This window comes from Cervus canadensis, chromosome 1, assembly GCF_019320065.1.
Source record: "Cervus canadensis isolate Bull #8, Minnesota chromosome 1, ASM1932006v1, whole genome shotgun sequence".
In the NCBI taxonomy this organism is placed as follows: Eukaryota; Metazoa; Chordata; class Mammalia; order Artiodactyla; family Cervidae; genus Cervus; species Cervus canadensis.
In genome coordinates this window covers 48,093,627-48,115,116 of record NC_057386.1, presented here as the reverse complement: position 1 = coordinate 48,115,116, position 21,490 = coordinate 48,093,627, and the positions used below count along the sequence as shown (strand labels likewise).

The following is a 21,490-nucleotide window of genomic DNA, read 5'->3' as shown; positions in this document are numbered from 1 at the left end:
TGGACTGTAGCCCACCAGGCTCCTCAGTCCATGGGGATTCTCCAGGCAAGAATACTGGAGTGGGTTGCCATGCCCTCCTCCAGGTGATATTCCCAATTCAGGGATCGAACTCAGGCCTCCTGCATTGCAGGCAGATTCTTTACCATCTGAGCCACATCAAATGTTTAGAAAGTGTTATTAAATTTAGTTTTAGGTGCACATTTAAATCTTCCTGATAATTTGACTCTTGAACCTTGTGAAATATCTCTGGTAATAGTCTTTTGTCTTAACTTCTTTCTTAGTTGATATTAATATAGTCAAATTTTTAATATGCATATGTTTATTATTTGCATGACATACCTTTTAACATGTTTTTACTATCACCATGTTAAAGACTCAAAGACAATCTTTAGTAGCTAATCTGTCCCTTTAGTTTGGAGTTCTTTAGGCTGAAATATGTTAATATTTAGTATATGATTTATATGGTTGAATTTTGATGTACTATTTAATTTTGTTTTCTGTTTATCCTCTCTGCGTCTTGAGTCTCTGTTCTTCCCTTTCGGCAGAATTACTTTTGAATTAATTAAACATTTTTTTAGAATTCCACTTTAAATGAGGTTTTGTCTTCTTAGGTACAGCACAAATGAACCTTGGAACAGTATAATTCCATTTACCTGCTCCCACCCAGCCACCAGCGGTATTATGCTATAGTTATCATATGTATTACATGTATACAATATAAGCCTCAGAAAATGTTTAAATTTCTTACATATAAAAAGTATCTTAACATTAAATTTAAAATTTTAACATTCCTACATATTTTAAATGAATTGAGAAGGGGGGGGAAATCCTCTTTAATCTCAGATATTTCATTACTTCCAAAGTACCCAAGTTTGCTCTGGTTATCATTTCTCCCTGCACAACAGTGTGGATTTGCAAGGTTTACTGTTCAGTCATCATTCTTAAATGATGCTCTTGATGGAGAATTTTTGATTACCAGTACTTTTTTCTTTTAGTCCTTTAAACAAGATATTCCACTGCCTTCTGACTTCCACGGTTTCTGATAGGAAGTCAACAGTTTGAACATGTTTTTTCTCTGTATATGTTATTTTCCTCTGGCTACTTTCAAGATTTGCTTTGGTTTTCAGAAAGTTAACTATGTCATTCTTAACCTTTCAGCTTTGTCATGTTCAAAATCTGTCTTTCAATAAATCTGGAATAGTTCCCATCTTTATTTCTCCATGTATTTTTTTTCTGCCTTATTCTCTCTATACCTTCTCCTACACAGATCAAAAGGAATTTTGCTCCAGGATGGATAATACATAGGGTGACAACTATACCTAATTTAGATAGTTTTGATGAGGAGATGTGAACTTTGAGTCTGATGACATTTTACTGTTAAGAACTAATGTTGTAATGTGCTGAGATTTCCAGGGATGTTTGTATGGGGTAAACGTATTTTGAACATGAAATTATCCTGAATTTTAGGGTTCAGAGAGGGTGGACTGTAATGAAGTAAACAGTGGCTCAAAACAAGACATATCCAAATCCTACTCTGTGGAACCTACATACAGTACATTATAGTACAAAGAGTGACAATTACCTTATATGACAAAATAAGTGATTTATTTCTAGATCAGGAGAAGTTATCCTGGATTATCAGTGCTGATATTAAATGGAATCATTTAATGATATTAAATGATTATTTAATGTACCCTTAAAAGATACAAAGAAGAGGAGAAGACAAAGAGAAGAGGAGGAGGAGATGAGATCACAGAGGTAAATACTGGAGTGGTATCTAGCCGTAAGCAAAGAAATGCTGAGTCACCAGAAGTTGGCAAAGGAAAAGAACAGATTCTCTGTTAGAACTCTAGAGGGAGTGCAGCCTCGCCAACACCTTGATTTTGGATTTGGGGCTTCCAGAAATGAGAGAAAATAGATTTCTGTCATTTTAAGGCCATTTGGTTTTGTTCTGTCATTTCAAGGTAATTTGTTATGACAACCACAGGAAAGAAATGTGCAGTAAATTTGTACACAATGTGAATTTTATGTTATGGACTCCCCATAACTGAAGTTGCTGAGTGGTATGGCAAGCTTATGTTAAGATTTTCAGAAACTGCCAAACTATTTTCCAGAGTCGCTATACCATTATACATTCCCAACAGCACTGTGTGGAAGAGCCAGTTCCTCCACTCATTCACTTTTTGAGAGTTCCCTTAAAATGTGGTGTAGATACCAGACAACTTGTCTCTAAGCCAAAGGGTTTCTCCTGTGTTTTCTTCTAAAAGCTTTACAATCATAGATTTTATATATTTAAATCTATGGTCTAGTATGAGTTCATTTTTGTATATGGGATGAGACATGGGCTAACACTCATTTTTCACACATAAATACCCAGTCAGTTCATTACCACTGTTGAAAAGACTAACTTGTCTTCATTTTGCACCTTTGTCAAAAATCAACTGTACATATATGTATGGCAGAAAGTGACGAGGAACTAAAAAGCCTCTTGATGAAAGTGAAAGAGGAGAGTGAAAAAGTTGGCTTAAAGCTTAACATTCAGAAAACTAAGATCATGGCATCTGGTCCCATCACCTCATGGGAAATAGATGGGGAGACAGTGGAAACAGTGAGAGGCTTTATTTTTTTGGGCTCCAAAATCACTGCAGATGGTGACTGCAGCCATGAAATTAAAAGACGCTTACTCCTTGGAAGGAAAGTTATGACCAACCTAGATAGCATATTAAAAAGCAGAGACATTATTTTGCCAACAAAGGTCTCTCTGGTCAAGGCTATGGTTTTTCCAGTGGTCATGTATGGATGTGAAAGTTGGGACTGTGAAGAAAGCTGAGCACCGAAAAATTGATGCTTTTGAACTGTGGTATTGGAGAAGACTCTGGAGAGTCCCTTGGACTGCAAGGAGATCCAACCGGTCCATCCTGAAGGAGATAATGCCTGGGTGTTCATTGGAAGGCCTGATGCTGAAGCTGAAACTCCAATACTTTGGCCACCTCATGTGAAGAGCTGACTCATTGGAAAAGACCCTGATGCTGGGAGGGATTTGGCGGCAGGAGGAGAAGGGGACGATAGAGGATGAGATGGCTGGATGGCATCACCGACTCAATGGGCATGAGTTTGAGTAGACTCCGGGGGTTTGTGACGGACAGGGAGGCCTGGCGTGCTACGATTCATGGGGTCACAAAGAGTCGGACATGACTGAGCAACTGAACTGAACTGATGGCAATGTGCCTGTTACTATAGCTTTAATAAGTCTAATTACCAGGTAATGCTCCAACTTTTTCTTTTCCAATATTATTTTGCCCAGTGTAAGTCCTATGCAGTTGTATATGAATTTGAGAAGTAGCTTATTAATTTCTATCAAAAATGTTTAATACTGCTGGGATTTTAATGGAGATGGCACTGAATATACAAATCAGTTTGGAGAGAAATTATATTCTAACAATATTATGTACTCCAGACCAAGAATATGGCTTAACTCTTTATCTAATCAGATCTTTACTCTCAGTGATGTTTTACAGTTTTAGAATACAGTCCTACATGTGATGTGCTCACTGTTTTTAAACTTAACAATTTTTTTTAAATTGACAATTGTTTGTTTCTAGTATATGGTACCCAGAAGTCTTGTTAAAATCACCCATTAGTTCTAACTTTTTTGTGGCATCCATTAGATTTTCTGAATGTCATCTTTAATGTAATTTTACTTCCTTCTACTGGCATGATGGTGGTTCTTCCCATGGTTGCAGATTTCTTAGCAGATCTCAAGGGTTCTTTCTTTGTACCTTTCATCTCTCTGATAGTCAGTCCTGAGAACTCCATGATCTTGGTCTTCCTAGACTCACCAATATCTCATCAAAAAAGGGAGTCTAGACTCCATTTGGGTTCCCCTTTCCTGTACCATAGGCTGGTTTTCCTGAACTGACCACTGCAGAGAATCCGCCTGCCAATCCGGGAGACACAAGAGATGTGGGTTCAATCCCTGAGTAGGGAAGATCCCCTAGAGAAGAAAATGGCAACCCACTCCAGTATTCTTGCCTGGGAAATCCCATGGACAGAGGAGCTTGGCAGGCTACAGTCCATGGGATTGCAAAGAGTCAGACACGACTGAGCATTCACACAGGTACATTTCTCCTTGAGAATTAAACATATTAATCATACCATTTTGCAGGATTTCTCTGATAAAGTAGAAGTAACATGTTTTTGATATGCAGAAGTTTCCAAAGAAAAGTGTACCATTTATCAAAATTAGCATGTTAAGTACAAAAACTATCAGTGTCAGCTTCGGTAAGACTTTACAGAAGTATATTTTTAAATACTGTAACATTTTACTACATATGACTTTACTGATGAAAACTAAGAATATTTTGCTAACTACACATGTACTTTAGGAGGAAAATTACTGTCAGATGCAGAGGATATCCCAAGTCACAGATCATAAAACAACTTAATTCAACATAATTAGATCCACATATTTGATCCTTTTTTCCTTGCATGATTAAAGTATCCTCAGAGTTCTCGGAAGATTCCAGAATGACATGATTTTAAAATACTCAAAGACAGATTACTTGCCATACAAATTTCATCATCAGTGTTAAATTTTATATATCATTTCAAAATCATTTTCAGGATACACTTATAAAAATTAATTTTATGGTTATCAATTGTGTTTCCTTAGATCTTGATGTTTAAGGTTTAAAAATTTCCAATCTCCTAAATTATAGGGTGTGACATATAACAAAACAATTTTAATCATGTCTATTTTATTTTCCTACCTGTTAAATAGGAATAGCATTGGCATTAGCAAATATTAGCACCTTCAAACATTTGTCCATGTGCAGGGCACTGTTTTATGGATAAGAGACCCCAAGAAGCTTAAGCAAGACCTCTGTTTCTGTGTTAGAAATAAAGGTAAATTGAATGACAAATAATGCTAATGCAAAAGAGGTAAATTTTTTAAAAGGTGGGGGTGCTTAAAATATTCAAATTACTGGAGATTATAGTTGAGGTAGAGCATATCAGGAAGTAGGGAGGGCAGGACAGGGATTAAAAAAGAGAAAAGAAATAAAATGTGGGGCTTTCCTGGTGGTTCAGTGGTAAAGAATCAGCCGGCCAATGCAGGAGACACAGTTTGGATCTCTGATGTGGAAAATCTCACAAGCCATGGAACAACTAAGCCCATGCACCACAACTATCGAGCCTGGGAGCTGCAATTACTCAGCCCACGTGCTCCAACTACTGAAGGCTGTGTGCCATAGAGTCTGTGCTCCACAAGAGAAGCCACTGCAATGAGAAGCCCACACACCACAACTAGAGTGTAGCCCCGCTTGCCACTACTAGAGAAAAGCCCACGCAGCAATGAAGACCCAGCCAAAGATAAATAAATAAAATTGCTTGTTAAAAAATTAAAAGAAATAAAATGTGCCCTGTATTGTACAACACAGGGAATATAGCTAGTACTTTTTGGTAACTATAAATGGAATATAACCTTCAAAAACTGTGAATCACTATGCTGTCCACCTGCAACTGATATAATATTGTACATCAACTATACATCAATGAAAAAAAATCTTTTTAAAGAAATAACATGTGCCTGGCAGCACATTTTATAGTGAAAATAGTAAATCTTTACCTAAAATGCTCATCTAATTGAAAACTTCCATACGAAAGCAATAACAGCAAATGGTTATTAAACAGGAGAAAGCAACTTCACTGTGCCAGAAAGTAAGGACACTGTCAAAGAATAATGTACATATTATAAGCTAACAGATGTCAAAGATGTCAAGCTAACAGATGTCAAACTAATAGGCTCCAACTGGCCAAATCCGGACTGTTCTGAGTATTAAAATAATTTTTGAATGAATATAACCCATTTAACAAAGAATCTGTTCAACCAAATGATATATGTAAATAAAAGAAGTAATAAAAAGTTTGATGAGGAATGGGATATTTATTTTAAGTGACTTCTCCTAGCTCACTATCCACTCAGGCCACAGCAGAGACAGCAGACTAAAAATGTCCTTCTCCCAGTCTTCCCCTGAAAGAAGTATATTTGCATACTTTAAAAGCTGCTGTCTGACGGCCCAGCTCCCAGTGAGTCTGCATCTAGGTGCTGAGATCCACACCACATCAACAAAATGAAAAATAAAAATCATACAACCACCCCAATAGATGCAGAAAAAGCATTTGACAAAATTCAACACCCATTCATGATAAAAACTCATTAAAGTGGGTACAGAGGGAATATATTTCACCGTAATAAAGGTCTTATGTGACAAGCCCACACCTAACATTATACTTAGTGGTGAGGAGCTGAAAGCTCTTTCATAAAAGCTGAAAGCATTTACAATTGCATCAAGAAGAATAAAATACATAGGAAAATGTAGCCAAGGAGGTGAAAAACCTGTGCATTGAAAACCATAAGATATTGATGAAAGAAACTGAAGAAGATGCAAATAAATGAAAAAACATTCCATACTCATGAATTAAAAGAACTAATACTGTTAAAATGTCCACACTATTGAAAGCAATCTACAGATTCAATGCAATCTCTTATCAAAATTCAAATGGCATATTCACAGAACTAGAAAACAATCCTAAAATTTGTAGGAACCACAAAAGACCCCAAATAACAAAAGCAATCATGACCAAGAAGTACAAAGTTGGAAGTATCAGCAACATGCTTCCTGATGTCAAACTATATTATAAAGCTAAAGTAATCAAAACAGCATGGTAGAAAGTTTAAAAATAGGAGGTACCATTAACAAAGAAAAGACCACAATTATTACTTTTAGTTACATATTGTTTTAGAGTTCCAAGCTAATGCAATAAGAAAAATAAAATTGAAAACCGTAAAAAATTAGCATAATAATTGTCAGAAATTATGTTCTATAAAAGGGCTTCCCTGATAGCTCAGTTGGTAAAGAATCCGCCTGCAATGCAGGAGACCCTGGTTCGATTTCCTGGGTCGGGAAGATTTCCTAGAGAAGGGATAGGCTACCCACTCCAGTATTCTTGGGCTTGCCTTGTGGCTCAGCTGGTAAAGAATCTGCCTGCCATGCAGGAGACCTGGGTTTGATCCCTGGGTTGGGAAGATCCCCTGGAGAAGGGAAAGGCTACCCTCCAGGCTATTCTGGCCTGGAGAATTCCATGGACAGTCCATGGAATCGCAAAGAATCAGACACGACTGATCAACTTTTACTTTCACTTTCATGTTCTATATATAAAATCCAAGAAAAACTTTTCTGAAAAAGTATTAGATCTCAAAGTAGAGTGCAGCAAAGCAGGAAGACACAAACCTAACATAAAACAATCTATAGCCTATTATACCTCAGCAATAATAATTTTAAAATGTAATAATTCCTAGATGCAAAAATTCTATAATAAACAATGTAAATTCTAACTGTATTAAAATGTAATTTCAATGCAATTCAAATTAAAAACTTCAAAATATTCTTTATATAACTTCAAAATATTTTTATATAACTCAATATTCTTTATATTACCCCATAACTAAAATGCATTTCACTGAGAAAATACTCAAGAAGAGCTGAAAATATTTTAAAAAATGAACAATAAGTCTGCTATAAAACAATAAAAATGAGTAAAACAGCATAATGTTGGTGAAAGGTACTGCTTTATTTTTACTTTCTATTAGAGGAATTTCTTAATACACACTAAGTCTTGAGACTTAGTCTAGAGACTTAGTCTCGAGACTTAGTGTGTATTATGAACCACCAACATCAACATCACCCAGCTTTGACAATTATTAACACTTTGCATATTGTTTTCAACATATGTCTTTGTTTTGTTCTGCCAGAACATTCAAAAGCAAACAGAAATATCATATCATTTCATCCATAACTACTTCAGCATGATTGTGGGATATATGCCTAATAGACTGGACTTTAAGAAAACAAACGGTTTTAGCACAGGAAGAGAAGAATAAATTGGAACTTCTGTTTTATCAACATTGTTCACCTACTGCTTATATAAACTGGGTCAAAATAGTATAAAGTTCTTAATTATCTGGCCCAGTCGAAAAAACAATGAACTCACCAACACTAAAGTTAAGCTCCAATATGATACAAATAACCTCTGGATTAGATATCATATTACACAAAGAAAACACCTTCTGAAAAAATATACTACTTACTTTAGCTTCAGTTTCTCCCCTGTGAAGAGTATATAAATGATGGACAGCACTTTGTGATGAGGACCAAGGATGAGTCAAAATTTGGAAGACGTGGAAGTCATGGCCAAGGGTATCTGTTGTGACTAGAAGCATTCCTGAAGGACACACCAAAAAAGGGTGAAAATAAACACCATTATGTATGTGGATGAAATATTTTCACAAGGCACTCATCATAGTTTAAAATATTATTGAAGGGAAAAAGTGACCAAATATATAAGAACTTCCTACAATTTAAAAAAAAAATTAAAACGCAGGACTTTTTTCCTGTGTGAATACAAAACCTTAAGGTCACATCAGTATTCATGCATAGTGACATACTTACATGTCAAGGTTTTATGATGTTCTCATACAACTAGTAAAGAAAAGCTTACAATGCTGGAATCATCGAGTTCACAAGCATTTTAAAATAGCAAATCTGATAACAAAGCATGTGAAAGACTTTCCCCCATGGAATTAAAACCCACTTTCACTTTTTCCATTTCTAAAACCTGAATTCTAAGTTCCAATTTGAGTACTACTACAACTAGTAACACCCTACTCAATTCACCAGTTTAAAACTTGTCTCCACTCTAGCCTATTTATTTAAATTCCCTCCTGTCTTTCACAAAGCAAATTTTGATGAGATGTCATAGCTAACAATTATGCACCTAACACAAGGTCACAAAAATTCTGGTTTCCTGTTCAATTTCACAGTTTTATGTTTTATCTTTAGGTCTTTCATCAATTTTGTGTTAATTTTTGTACAAAGTGTGAGGTATTAGAAATTATCTTCTTTGAAAATGATGTTCAATTGTCTCAGCAGGATTTCTTGAAGACTAATCTTTATCCATTAAACTGTTTATCTTATTCTACATTCAATGTCAACATGCCAGAGATCAACTGGCCATATTGTGTTTTTCTGGAAGTCCTATTCTGTTCCATTGGTATCTGTGTTTATCATTCACTAATATCACACTTTCTTAACTTACTATAACTTGGAAATCCCATAGAGCAAGTCCTTGTTTTCTGGCCTTTTCCAAGATTGTTTTAGCTATTCCAATTCCTTTGCCTTTCCAAACACGGATTCAGCTTTTCGATATCTATATAATGGGGATAACAAACATCTTAACAATAATGAGTCATCTGATGTATGAACATCTCATATTTCTTGATATGTCCTGCTTTTCTCTTTTAGCAGATTGATTATATTTTCTTAGTGCTACTATAAATGGTTGAGTTCAGTTCAGTTCAGTCGTTCAGTCAAGTCCGACTCTTTGCGACCCCATGAGCTGCAGCACGCCAGGCCTCCCTGTCCATCACCAACTCCCGGAGTCCACCCAAACCCACGTCCATCGAGTCAGTGATGCCATCCAACCATCTCACCCTCTGTCGTCCCCTTCTCTTCCCACCCTCAATCTTTCCAGCATCAGGGTCTTTTCCAATGAGTCAACTCTTCGCATCAGGTGGCCAAAGTACTGGAGTTTCAGCTTTAGCATCAGGCCTTCCAATGAACACCCAGGACTGATCTCCTTCAGGATGGACTGGTTGGAACTCCTTGCAGTCCAAGGGACTCTCAAGAGTCTTCTCAAACACCACAGTTCAAAAGCATCACTTCTTCGGCACTCAGCTTTCTTTATAGTCCAACTCTCACATCCATACATGACCACTGGAAAAACCATAGCCTTGACTAGTGGACCTTTGTTGGCAAAGTAATGTCTCTGCTTTTTCATATGCTGTCTAAGTTGATCATAACTTGCCTTCCAAGGAGTAAGCGTCTTTTAATTTCATGGCTGCAATCACCATCTGCAGTGATTTTGGAGCCCAGAAAAATAAAGTCAGCCACTGTTTCCACTGTTTCCCCATCTATTTGCCATGAAGTGATGGGACCAGATGCCATGATCTTAGTTTTCTGAATGTTGAACTTTAAGCCAACTTTTTCACTCTCCTCTTTCACTTTCATCAAGAGGCTCTTTAGTTCTTCTTCTCTTTCTGCCATAAGGGTGGTGTCATCTGCATACCTGAGGTTATTGATATTTCTCCCAGCAATCTTGATTCCAGCTTGTGCTTCATCCAGCCCAGCATTTCTCATGATGTACTCTGCATATAAGTTAAATAAGCAGGGTGACAATATACAGCCTTGACTCCTTTTCCTATTGGGAACCAGTCTGTTGTTCCACGTCCAGTTCTAACTGTTGCTTCCTGACCTGCATACAGGTTTCTCAAGAGGCAGGTCAGGTGGTCTGGTATTTCCATCTCTTTCAGAATTTTCCACAGTTTATTGTGATCCACACAGTCAAAGGCTTTGGTGTAGTCAATAAAGCAGAAATAGATGTTTTTCTGAAACTATAAATCATACTCTATTTCAATTACCAAATTTTCCTTGGCAGTATATAGAGATATAACTGCTATTTACATAAATATCTGTATGCAAGGAGATCAAACCAATCTATCCTAGAGGAAATCAGTCTTGAATATTCATTGGAAGGACTGATGCTGAAGCTGAAACTCCAATACCCTGGCCACCTGATGCAAAGAACTGACTCATTTGAAAAGACCCGGATGCTTGGAAAGACTAAAGGCAGGACGAGAAGGGGACGACAGAGGATGAAATGGCTGGATGGTGTCACTGACTTGATGGACATGAGTATGAGTAAGCTCTGGGAGTTGGTGATGGACAGGAAGGCCTGGCGCACTGCAGTCCATGGGTAGCAAAGATTCAGACACAACTGAGCAACTGAATTGAACAGAACTGAACTGAACTGTATGCATACCTACACACTGTACAAATTCTAGGAGCTTTTATGTAGATTACATGGAATTTTCTTTCTAAACATACAGTATGTGAATAGACATAGTTTGATTTTTCTCCTTTCCACACTACATGAAATACATGCCTTTTTTTTTTCTCTTGACCTGCTATTTTTGCTGAGGTAAACAGAAATGATGAGAGGCAATATTAACACCTTGTTCCATGTTTTAAAAGGAAGTATTCAATCTTTAAGTATGATGCTAGTTGTAGATTTTTTGTAAATGCTCTGTATCAACTTAAGAACATTATTTTCTACTTCTAAATTGTTGAGAGTTTTAATAATAAACAGATGTCAAATTTTGTCTAATGGTTTTCTGCACCTATGAGATGATTCTGTGGTTTTTCTTCTTTGGTCAATTAGTATGGTGCATTTTAATAATGAAAGGTTATCAAATGTGGAACAGTCTTGCATTTCTGGGATAAACTCTACTTTGTCAAAATCCTTTATTACATGCTGCTGCACTGAATTAGCTAATATTTTGCTGTTTTGAATGTGTTCCTGGGCGATACTGGTTTGTAATTTTCTAATACTCTGTCTTCTTCTGATATTAGGGTAAAGCTGGTCTGGGTGCATAATGTTCCTTTTTTCTTATTTCTAGAGGAAATACTTTAATAAATAGCGGGTAAAATTTTCCAGTGAAACTATGTGGGCCTTTTTTGTGTTTGTGTGAAGACTCTGAGATACAGTAATTTAATTTCTCTTTAAATTTTGTTAATATAAAATGTAACAATTTTTATAATATAAAATATATCGTAATGGTTTTTTTTGGAAGAATTACTCTGTAACTCAAGGAAATAGTCTGTAGGGTCTTCAGTAATGTCCACCTTTTCATTCAGGATATTGAAATTTCATATCCTTTCTCTTTTTTTCTTGGTCAGTCTAGCTAGAACTTCTCAAAGAAACCATTATGGTGTCACTGGTTTTCTCTTTTCCATTTCACTGATTTATCTTCCTTCTCTTGCTATCATGACCATCTATTACTATTTCCTTCATTGCCCTTGCTTTAGTTTTATTTTCTATTTCTTCAAGTTTCTTAAAAGCTGAAGCTTAGATCACTGTGTCAGGAAGATATGTTGTTTAGTTTCCAAATGTTTGGGTATTTTCCAGTTATCATTCATATACTAATTTCAAGTTTAATTCCATTATGATAAGAAATTAAAGTTTGTTTTATGTCTCAGAACAACCTATCTTGCTAAGTGTTCCATGTACACCTGAACATTTGGTGTATTCTATCAGTGTAAATTAAGTTAATTGATAGCATTATTAGATCTTTAACATCCTTACTTGTTTGCTTACTTTTGTGTTCTATTATTGAGTAGAAGTTAACATCTCCAAGCATAAATATGGATATTTTTTTCAGTTATATAAGCTCCCTAAATTTTAGCCCTATTTTTTTAGGTTCATACAAATTTAGGATTGTTATGACTTCTTGGTGAATCACCTCTTTTATCATAATGTCCCATTTTGACCTTAGTATTTCCCTTATTCTGAAGCCAAGTTTCTCTGGTGTTAATATCACTACCTCAGCTTTGCTTTGATTGATGTATGCATAATATATAATTTTCTATTTACTTTCACAGTCAATATAATTATAAAATGACTCTGTTTTGGATAATAACTGGGGTTCAGTTTTGGGTTTTTTTTATTCCTATCTCAAACTTTTAATTAGTGTTTATAGATCGTTCACATTTAGTGTAACTTGTGGGAAAGGTTGGATTTACATCTACCATTTTGCTACTTTTTATTATTTTTCTGATTGTACCGTGTTTTTTTTCCCCCTTGATTTTTAAAAATTTTTACTTGCTATTGGAGTATAGTTGATTAACAATGCTATGTTAGTTTGAAGTGTACAGCAAAGTGATTCAGTTATACTTATACATGGATCTATTCTTTTTCAAGTCCTTTTCCCATTTAGGATTTTACAGAATATTGAATAGAGTTCTCTGTGTAATACAGTAGGTCTTTATTGGTTATCTCTTTTAAATTTCACCCTTGTTTTTACTTTTGCTTATTTATCTGCTCTTGCTTCCTTCCCTTTTTTAGATAATTTCACTATTTTTAATATCAAATTTTAATTCATCTACTGGTTTTACTGGTTGTTCCAGAAATTAAAATATACATATTAAAACATTTGTGTGTTTGTTAATATTCTGTCCAGAATATATTTGCTTTCTGTGAGAAAGAGAAACAAAATCCTATTTTGTAATTCTTAAAACTTCTTTGTTGAAAGAGTATCAAGCACCTATTGAAAGATAAAGTGGGCATTTATATGGGAAGATGAAGTATATATGAGTTTTCTATTTATTGGCTAACATATGGTACAGCTCCAGTCATTATATTTGATTAAAAAATAGGATATTAGATGCCAGTATCTCGGCTATTTCCAAGAGAATACATTTTAGATGATGAACTGTGTCATTTATTGAGATCTATAACAATTTATTTAACATTGCCACCCAGTCTGTGCATAGCTATCAGCATGAGGTCAATAAATACTGTTGTTATTCATACAATAAATTTCAAAGATTGGACATGTTCTTTTTTGTGGACAGTATTTCTTGACTCCTATTTTTTTGCTTACTTACATTAAGTCTGAATTATCACAATTCTACTACTATATTTTGACTCCACATTCCCACAACAAAATTATTTCTGCACATGAAAAACAATTCAGTGGAAACATAATTATGACAGGAAATATGATGCATTTGTATTTATAGCACAAATAGATTACTCATTCCCGAACATAAACTTCACTTTCTTTTATTAGTGTATCAATGATTTACTCATAATTAGCATTCACGTAGTAGTCCCTATTAGCCAAATCAAGACTGTTATTGTTTTGCATATAAAATATAATCACAAATAAAAACTTTTCAACATGCTCCTAGTTTTTCAAACTGGCATCAATACTTCTAACATGGAAAACAACTTCAAATTTTAAGAGAATTAGCCATTCAAAATTTATCCTGATTATCTTCTTGTATCCTGTCTCAAAAAGTTTTCTTCCACTTATTCACACAAATACAGCTTATATAACTCAGAAATAAGCCCAACTTTTTGACAAAACTTTAAAATAATTTTTTTTTAAACTTTATAGAGAGGAAAGGAGGAAATAGCTAGTGTAGTACTATACCAATAACGTGCTTCCTTTGAATTTATAATTTCCTCTTTTGCACACATTCTGCAGGAAGAAATGACAAGCTTTTTTTTTTTCTAGAAAACAAGTTAAAAAGCAGATATACATAAAAGGAAAAACTTGTACAGAGTAGACTGTGGCTTGAGAACTATTTATGCAGCATCAGAAGACTAAACCAGACTCCAGCCTGGCCATAAACTAAACCCACGCCCCAAATGAGGTGCCAAGCCACAAAAAGCATTTGCGTCATCTGGGAATACAAGGAAAAGAAGGACTTCTAATTATAGGGCCTGGAAGCGGAAGCCTAGAGTGATTAGCTGTTTAGGCGCTGCTGTATGTTTATCTGGAAGCTTCCTTTCCTTCACTCTCAACCTTAAGTTTGATAGATGAGCGCTAGCATTAGAGGGTGGGGACTAAAGCTGCTGATGGTACATGGCGTTCCCCAAAATCTGAGGTAGCTGAAGACTGAACATTAAGGCTTTTGTGGCCTCATAAGAACATAAGTCTTTTCAACTGGGCGTCAGCTGGTTAGCCCAAAAGGCAAAATTAAAGAGTAGCAAACCTCGACTGGGCATATGCTATAAAATCTTGGAAACCTGAGTAGGGATGTCTCTTCTGCCATATCCTATTTATAACACCTACCTAATTGTATGGTTCTTTATCACATGCACACATATGAACTGGAAGACAAATTACCAGCTTATTCACACTCTCCTCCAAAAACAGACATAACCACTGATATGTTAGGTCAAACGGAAATCTTTACAGGAATTCAGATTATCATCACTGAAAACTGTACATTTTAGTATTAATTATTGAAAATTTAATACTTTCCCGTCAACACCTGTAGAGATGAAAACCTAAAAATTATTAAAGTTTGTAATTTGCAAACATCCTAACAGCATTATTTAAATAATTACTTTCTTCCTTTCACTTTACATCACATGAAATTGTTACTGTTCTGAAGATATCTTTGGCCATACCCAAAGGCCACATCCAAAGACCATAATCAAGATAGACAGCATGTGAAAAAATTCCCTTCTGTCCACTTGCAGTCCACCCCCTCCTCATCATCTGGCTCCAACAACCACTGATTGACTTTCTGTCCTTACAAACTAATGGTGGTATTAATGGTAAAAAATCTGCCTGCCACCACAGGAGACATAGGTTTGATTTCTGGATCAGGAAGATCCCCTGGAGGAGGGACTGTGATGTCGGAGAAGACTCTTGAGAGTCCCTTGGACTGCAAGGAGACCAAACCAGTCAATCCTAAAGGAAATCAACCCTGAATATTCTTTGCAAGGACTGACGCTGAAGCTCCAATACTTTGACCACCTGATGCGAAGAAATGACTCAATGGAAAAGACCCTGATGCTGGGAAAGATTGAAGGCAGGAGGAGAAGGGGACAAAAGAGGATGAGATGGTTGGATGACATCACCAACTTGATGGACATGAGTTTGAGCAAACTCTAGGAGATAGTAAAGGACAGGGAAACCTGCTGTGTCCATGCGGTCACAAAGAGTTACACACGACTGAGTGACTGAACTGAACTGAGGTACATTTAATTTGATAAGAAACTGAGAAAATGTTTTTTCAAGGCAGCAGTATCATTTTACTTTCCCAAGAACTCCATAATTTTGCAACATTTGGTGTTGCTGATATTTTTTTTTTTTTTTTTGCTGATATTCTTAAATTTAATCACCTCAGTGAGTACTTGGTTGGTTTCTTATGGTTTAAAAATGCTACGCTCCTTGGTGATCAGTGATGCTAGGGTGCTAAACAGTTATTTACATATTTCCTTGACTTAACTGTTCAAATTCTTTGCTTAAATTGTTTTGTCTTCATTTTATATACATTAAAATTATATTTATATTACATTATAAAAATATTAATATATTTTTAATATATTAATATAATATTAATACCAGATATATACTCATAGCTTATATATCTCAGTTCATTTGCTTAACCATAAGTTTCCCAAGCAATGAAGACCAATCTGATGGTTTGTTTTTTTTGGTGTCCTATCTAAGAAATCCATCCTCTATGCCTCCTGGGTTACAATGATATAATCTTTACATTTTCTTTTTGAAGGTTTATAGTATTAGGTTTTAAATTAAGTGTATGATTGATTTTGAGTTAAATTTTTGTGTATGGTGTTAAGGAAAAGTTTTGCTGTTGTTCAGTAGCTAAGTTGTGTCCAATTTTTTGTGACCCCATGGACTGCAACATACCAGACTCCTCAGTCCTTCAACATCTCCCAGAGTTTGCTTAAATTCATGTCCACTGAGTCAGTGATGCTATCCAACCATCTCATCCTCTGCCACCCTCTTCTCCACCTGCCCTCAATCATTCCCAGTATCAAGCTCATTTCCAAGGAGTCAGCTCTTCATATCAGGTGGCCAAAGTACTGGAGTTTCAGCTTCAGCATAAGTCCTTCCAATGATATTCAGGGTTGATTTCTTTTAGGGTAGACTCATTTGATCTCCTTTTGTCCAAGGGTCTTCTCCAGCACCACAACACCATCAATTCTTCAGCACTCAGCCTTCTTCATGGGCCAATTCTCACATCCATACATGATTACTGGAAAAACCAGTTTACTTTTCACCAAATGGATATTCCAGTTGTTCTAGGACCATCTGTTGAGAAAATCACGCTATCCCTATAGTGAATTACTTAACACTTTGGTCAAAAATCAAATCATTGTAAGAGTTTGATCAATTCCTGGTTTCTATTCCATCCATCTATGACTATATTTACCCAAAACCATCCTTTCTACATTACTAAATACTTATTTAAGAAAGTATATATTTAAGTCAGAAATTTAGGTAGTATCAGTTTTTTTAATTTATTCATCTTTTTCAAGATTGATTTGACTCTTTTATTTTAGATCCTTTGAATCTCCATATAATTTTAGAATAAGCTTCTGTTGATTGCTTCTGGTTTAAACATTCACTTTTTTTTTTTAAACATTCACTTTTAATAAAGTTAACTATTAGTGAACAATATTAACACAAAACTCTAATAGGATATCAAAGCACAAAAGTGATAAAATATCTTTATGAAAATGCTGTTTTCTCTCATAACTAAATATATGATTTTTCTTATCATACAATATTATAATCATCACAACATAGAGGTCACTAGGATGGTAAAAATGTACAATCTTTAGATAAAATAGTTATCTTGGGGACATTATTATGTACCAACACAATGCTATGGTCCTATACAGACACACATACACAAACACAAGAGCAGTACTAAATTAATGTCATAATCATTGCCACAAGTTCATAACAAAATACAATTTGAATGAAGGTTAACAGGAATTTGGTAGACAGATCAGTCTGCTTAGAGGACATATTTTATATATTGAGACTGTAAGATTTAATTTGAAAGGTAAGTTTGGAAATTTAGGAATTTCCAAAGGAATGCCATTCAATGCACTTCAGAGATGCATGAAAACACAAACTTTAAATTTTCCGGATGGAGCTTATACAGAGGTGGATATGTGTGTATGTGTGTGTGTGTGTAGAAATTCACCAAGCTATACACTTAAGATTTGTGCACACAATCTGTATCATATAATTACAGCTCAAGAAAAATGAAGATGAACCGAAACAATAACAAATATGAGGGAACGAGATAATTTTTATGGCTTTATCTAGAGCAAAAGAAGAGAGAGATGATAAGATGCTAAATAGAGCAGTTAGAAAGTTAAAACTCCACCCCTATAAGTAGAAAAAAAGACACACCAAAAAATAAACAGAAAACATAGCAGTCACAGAGGGATGTATGTGAAATGACAATACATAGTAAGGAGTCAAGAAAGACGTCTACAAGTCTCAGATGTGCAACTTGGCCAAATGATGGTCAAAGCACCATTATTCATGAATTCCACTTTGTATACATGAAAATACAACAGATTTAGTTCAGAGTTCTAGCAGGGGAGATCAGAAACTATGTAACATATAACAATTAGATGGAAGATAAAACTGGGTCATCACTTGGCACTTTTACTTTAGGAATATTTGCAAATGTAGCAAATATTTTTCTTAGCCCATCAGAAAGATATGATTTGAAAAGAAAGAATAACAACAATAAAAAGAACAATCAAAAACTTCCCACGAAATAATCAAAGGTATGGCATGCGAGTGGGGGTAACCTAGTTTATTTTTGATTAAATAATAATATTATTTCTTCTATGCTGTTGGTATGACTTTGTTTAGATTATATTTATTAAGTTTGAGTTCAGGTCAGTTGCTCAATCGTGTCCGACTCTTTGTGACCCCAAGAAGCGCAGCACGCCAGGCCTCCCTGTCCATCATCAACTCCCGGAGTCCACCCAAACCCATGTCCATTGAGTCAGTGATGCCATCCAACCATCTCACTCTCTGTCATCCCCTTCTCCTCCCGCCCTCAATCTTTCCCAGCATCAGGGTCTTTTCAAATGAGTCAGCTCATTGCATCAGGTGGCCAAAGTATTGGAGTTTCAGCTTCAAAATCAGTCCTACCAATGAACACCCAGGACTGATCTCCTTTAGGATGGACTGGATGGACTGACTGCAGTCCAAGGGACTCTCAAGAGTCTTCTCCAACACCACAGTTCAAAAGCATCAATTCTTCAGTGCTCAGCTTTCTTTATAGTCCAACTCTCACATCCATACATGACCACTGGAAAAACCATAGCTTTGTTGGCAAAGTAATGTCTCTGCTTTTTCATATGCTGTCTAGGTTGGTCATAACTTTCCTTCCAAGGAGTAAGCGTCTTTTAATTTCATGGCTGCAATCACCATCTGCAGTGATTTTAGAGCCCCAAAAAATAAAGTCAGCCACTGTTTCCCCATCTATTTGCCATGAAGTGATGGGACCGGATGCCATGATCTTAGTTTTCTGAATGATGAGCTTTAAGCCAACTTTTTCACTCTCCAAGTTTGAGTGGACTGATGTTTTTGTTTTCTTTTTCATCTTCCATTCCTAAATTCATTCCCCATTGCCATCCTTTCCGCACCATAAGTACCCATCATATTGAATTTAATAACTTTCTTTGAAATGTATTTATCGTTGAAAATTTTTCACAGTACTGGTCAAATATATATATATATATATATATATATAAAATATGTATAGACAGAGTGTTAGTCACTCAGTCATGTCCAACTCTGTGTGACTCCATGGACTGCAGCCCGCAAAACTCTCCTGTCCATGGGATTCTCCAGGCAAGAATACTGGAGTAGGTTGCCATTCCCTTCTCCAGAGGATTTTCCCAACCCAGGAATCAAACCCTGGTATCCTGAATTGCAGGCAGATTCTTTACCATCTGAGCCACAAGTGAGGCCTCCAATATGTATATACATATATTTAATATGTGGCAAGGCTATGGTATTTCCAGTGGTCATGTAGGGATGTGAGAGTTGGACTGTGAAGAAAGCTGAGCACTGAAAAATTGGTGCTTTTGAACTGTGGTGTTGGAGAAGACTCTTGAGAGTCCCCTGGACTGCAAGGAGATCTAGCCAGTCCATCCTGAAGGATATCAGTCCTGGGTGTTCACTGGAAGGACTGATGCTAAAGCTGAAACTCCAATACTTTGGCCACCTCATGCGAAGAGTTGACTCATTGGAAAAGACCCTGATACTGGGAGGGACTGGGGGCAGGAGGAGAAGGGGACAACAGAGGATGAGATGGCTGGATGGCATCACTGACTCGACAGACATGAGTTTGAGTAAACTCCGGGAGTTAGTGATGGACAAGGAGGCCTAGCGTGCTGTGCTTCATGGGGTCACAAAGAGTTGGACACGACTGAGCGACTGAACTGAACTGAACTGAACTGAATATATGGCAAGAATACAGACCAAGGTGAACGAGGAAACAAGTAAGCCTGAAGCTGGGGAAGGGCCAGAGTGGAAGAGTGGAAAGGAGAAGGGACAATGATATTCAAGTGCTTAACCATTTTAAAGTTGTCCTGATAAGCAAAAGTTCAATTCAACCTTGGCTACTTCGCCTGTATCTACTTGGTTATAGACATCCTTTTTTACTGTTTTCAAAAGTTAATACTGGATCTAATATAATACTTGCAGCTGCAGTGTTATGGGCATTTATATTTACCTCACATTTTTACATGGTAGGTATGCCACTGTATGTATTCACATCTTTCATTAATTCATTCAGTATTAACTGAGTACCTTTGCTATGGCCACTGCATGTATTCACATCTTTCATTAGTTCATTCAGTATTAACTGAGCCACTGTATATATTCACATCTTTCATTAGTATGAAAGATGCCATTGTATGTATTCAGTGTCTTCATCTTTCACTAGTTCATTCAGTATTAACTGAGCACCTTTGCTGTGGCAGTGGTGATAGTGAAGGAGCAGGGTTCCTTCTTACTGATGGGCATTCAGAATCCAGGGCTGCATTAGGTCTTTCATAGACCCTGGACATTTTTGCCTTCATTGGCCCCCTCTTCCATGAAAAAAAACTATTTTATGACTACAGTTGCTGGTTTAAATGTATATTATGGATATTAAGGCATTCCATTTAAAGTTTATATATATATTTGCATTTAAAAGGAATTAAACATTTTGGTGGGACCCTAAAGTGACTGTGGGCATGGTGCCTACTGTACTTTATGGCAAATCACACCTGAAAAATTCCCTCTGACTCTCATATAAGCCCAGTGCCACAATGAATGTAGAGCAAACACAACAAATTCTTCAAGGAGTAACCCATTACGTGAGTAAAAGATATCACTTTACAAGATGAAAAGACAGGAGAATAACTACAGACTTCTAATGGAAACATCCCCATGTCAGGGTCGGGGAGGAGGCAATAAACTCTTCAAGCTGCTTTTGCATTGCTAGTGATAGAGTATAAGTGACTAACCTAAAACTGTCAGGTGAGAGGGAAAATCTAAAGCCACCCAAGTCTATAAATTGAGAAGACACTGTAAATGTTAACAAAAATCAAGACAAGGTATTTTTCTGACCACTTGCTACGATCAATGGGGAAAACTGCAAAAAAAAAAAACAAAAAAAAACACCCAACTTTAAATGATTAACCCAAGACCACCAGCACCTTTCAATATATAGCATTTAAATAACCAGAAAAATGCCAAGTCTGTTAAAGATGCAGCCAAGCATTCAGAGGGGTTCATGTTTAATCTACTTTACTAGAGACCCAACATTCATTTTCCTCTTATTAATGGATGGAAAAGCAATTTCCCTGCCAAGGAAGGGTAATTATTTAAAACGTGGATGTGTTGCCCTTCACAGCTCTAGGCTACTCAGCTGGCAGAAGTAACGCCTCTAGAAAGCAGATCAATTATTTACTGAATTAAAGACAACAGGTCTGTGTGAGAAACATCAGGCCACAC

The 21,490-nt window shown here is 36.1% G+C and overlaps 1 protein-coding gene across 1 annotated transcript in view; it reads right to left on the bottom strand.

Annotated features, from left to right (window-relative positions):
* The window catches only part of BCAS3 (BCAS3 microtubule associated cell migration factor), a 578,882-nt gene that overhangs the window by 374,231 nt on the left and 183,161 nt on the right, over positions 1 to 21,490 (bottom strand). The window contains exon 15 of the mRNA XM_043460326.1: positions 8,150 to 8,283. Within this exon, the coding sequence (XP_043316261.1) occupies positions 8,150 to 8,283 (134 nt within the window). The remainder of the gene's footprint in view (positions 1 to 8,149; positions 8,284 to 21,490) is intronic.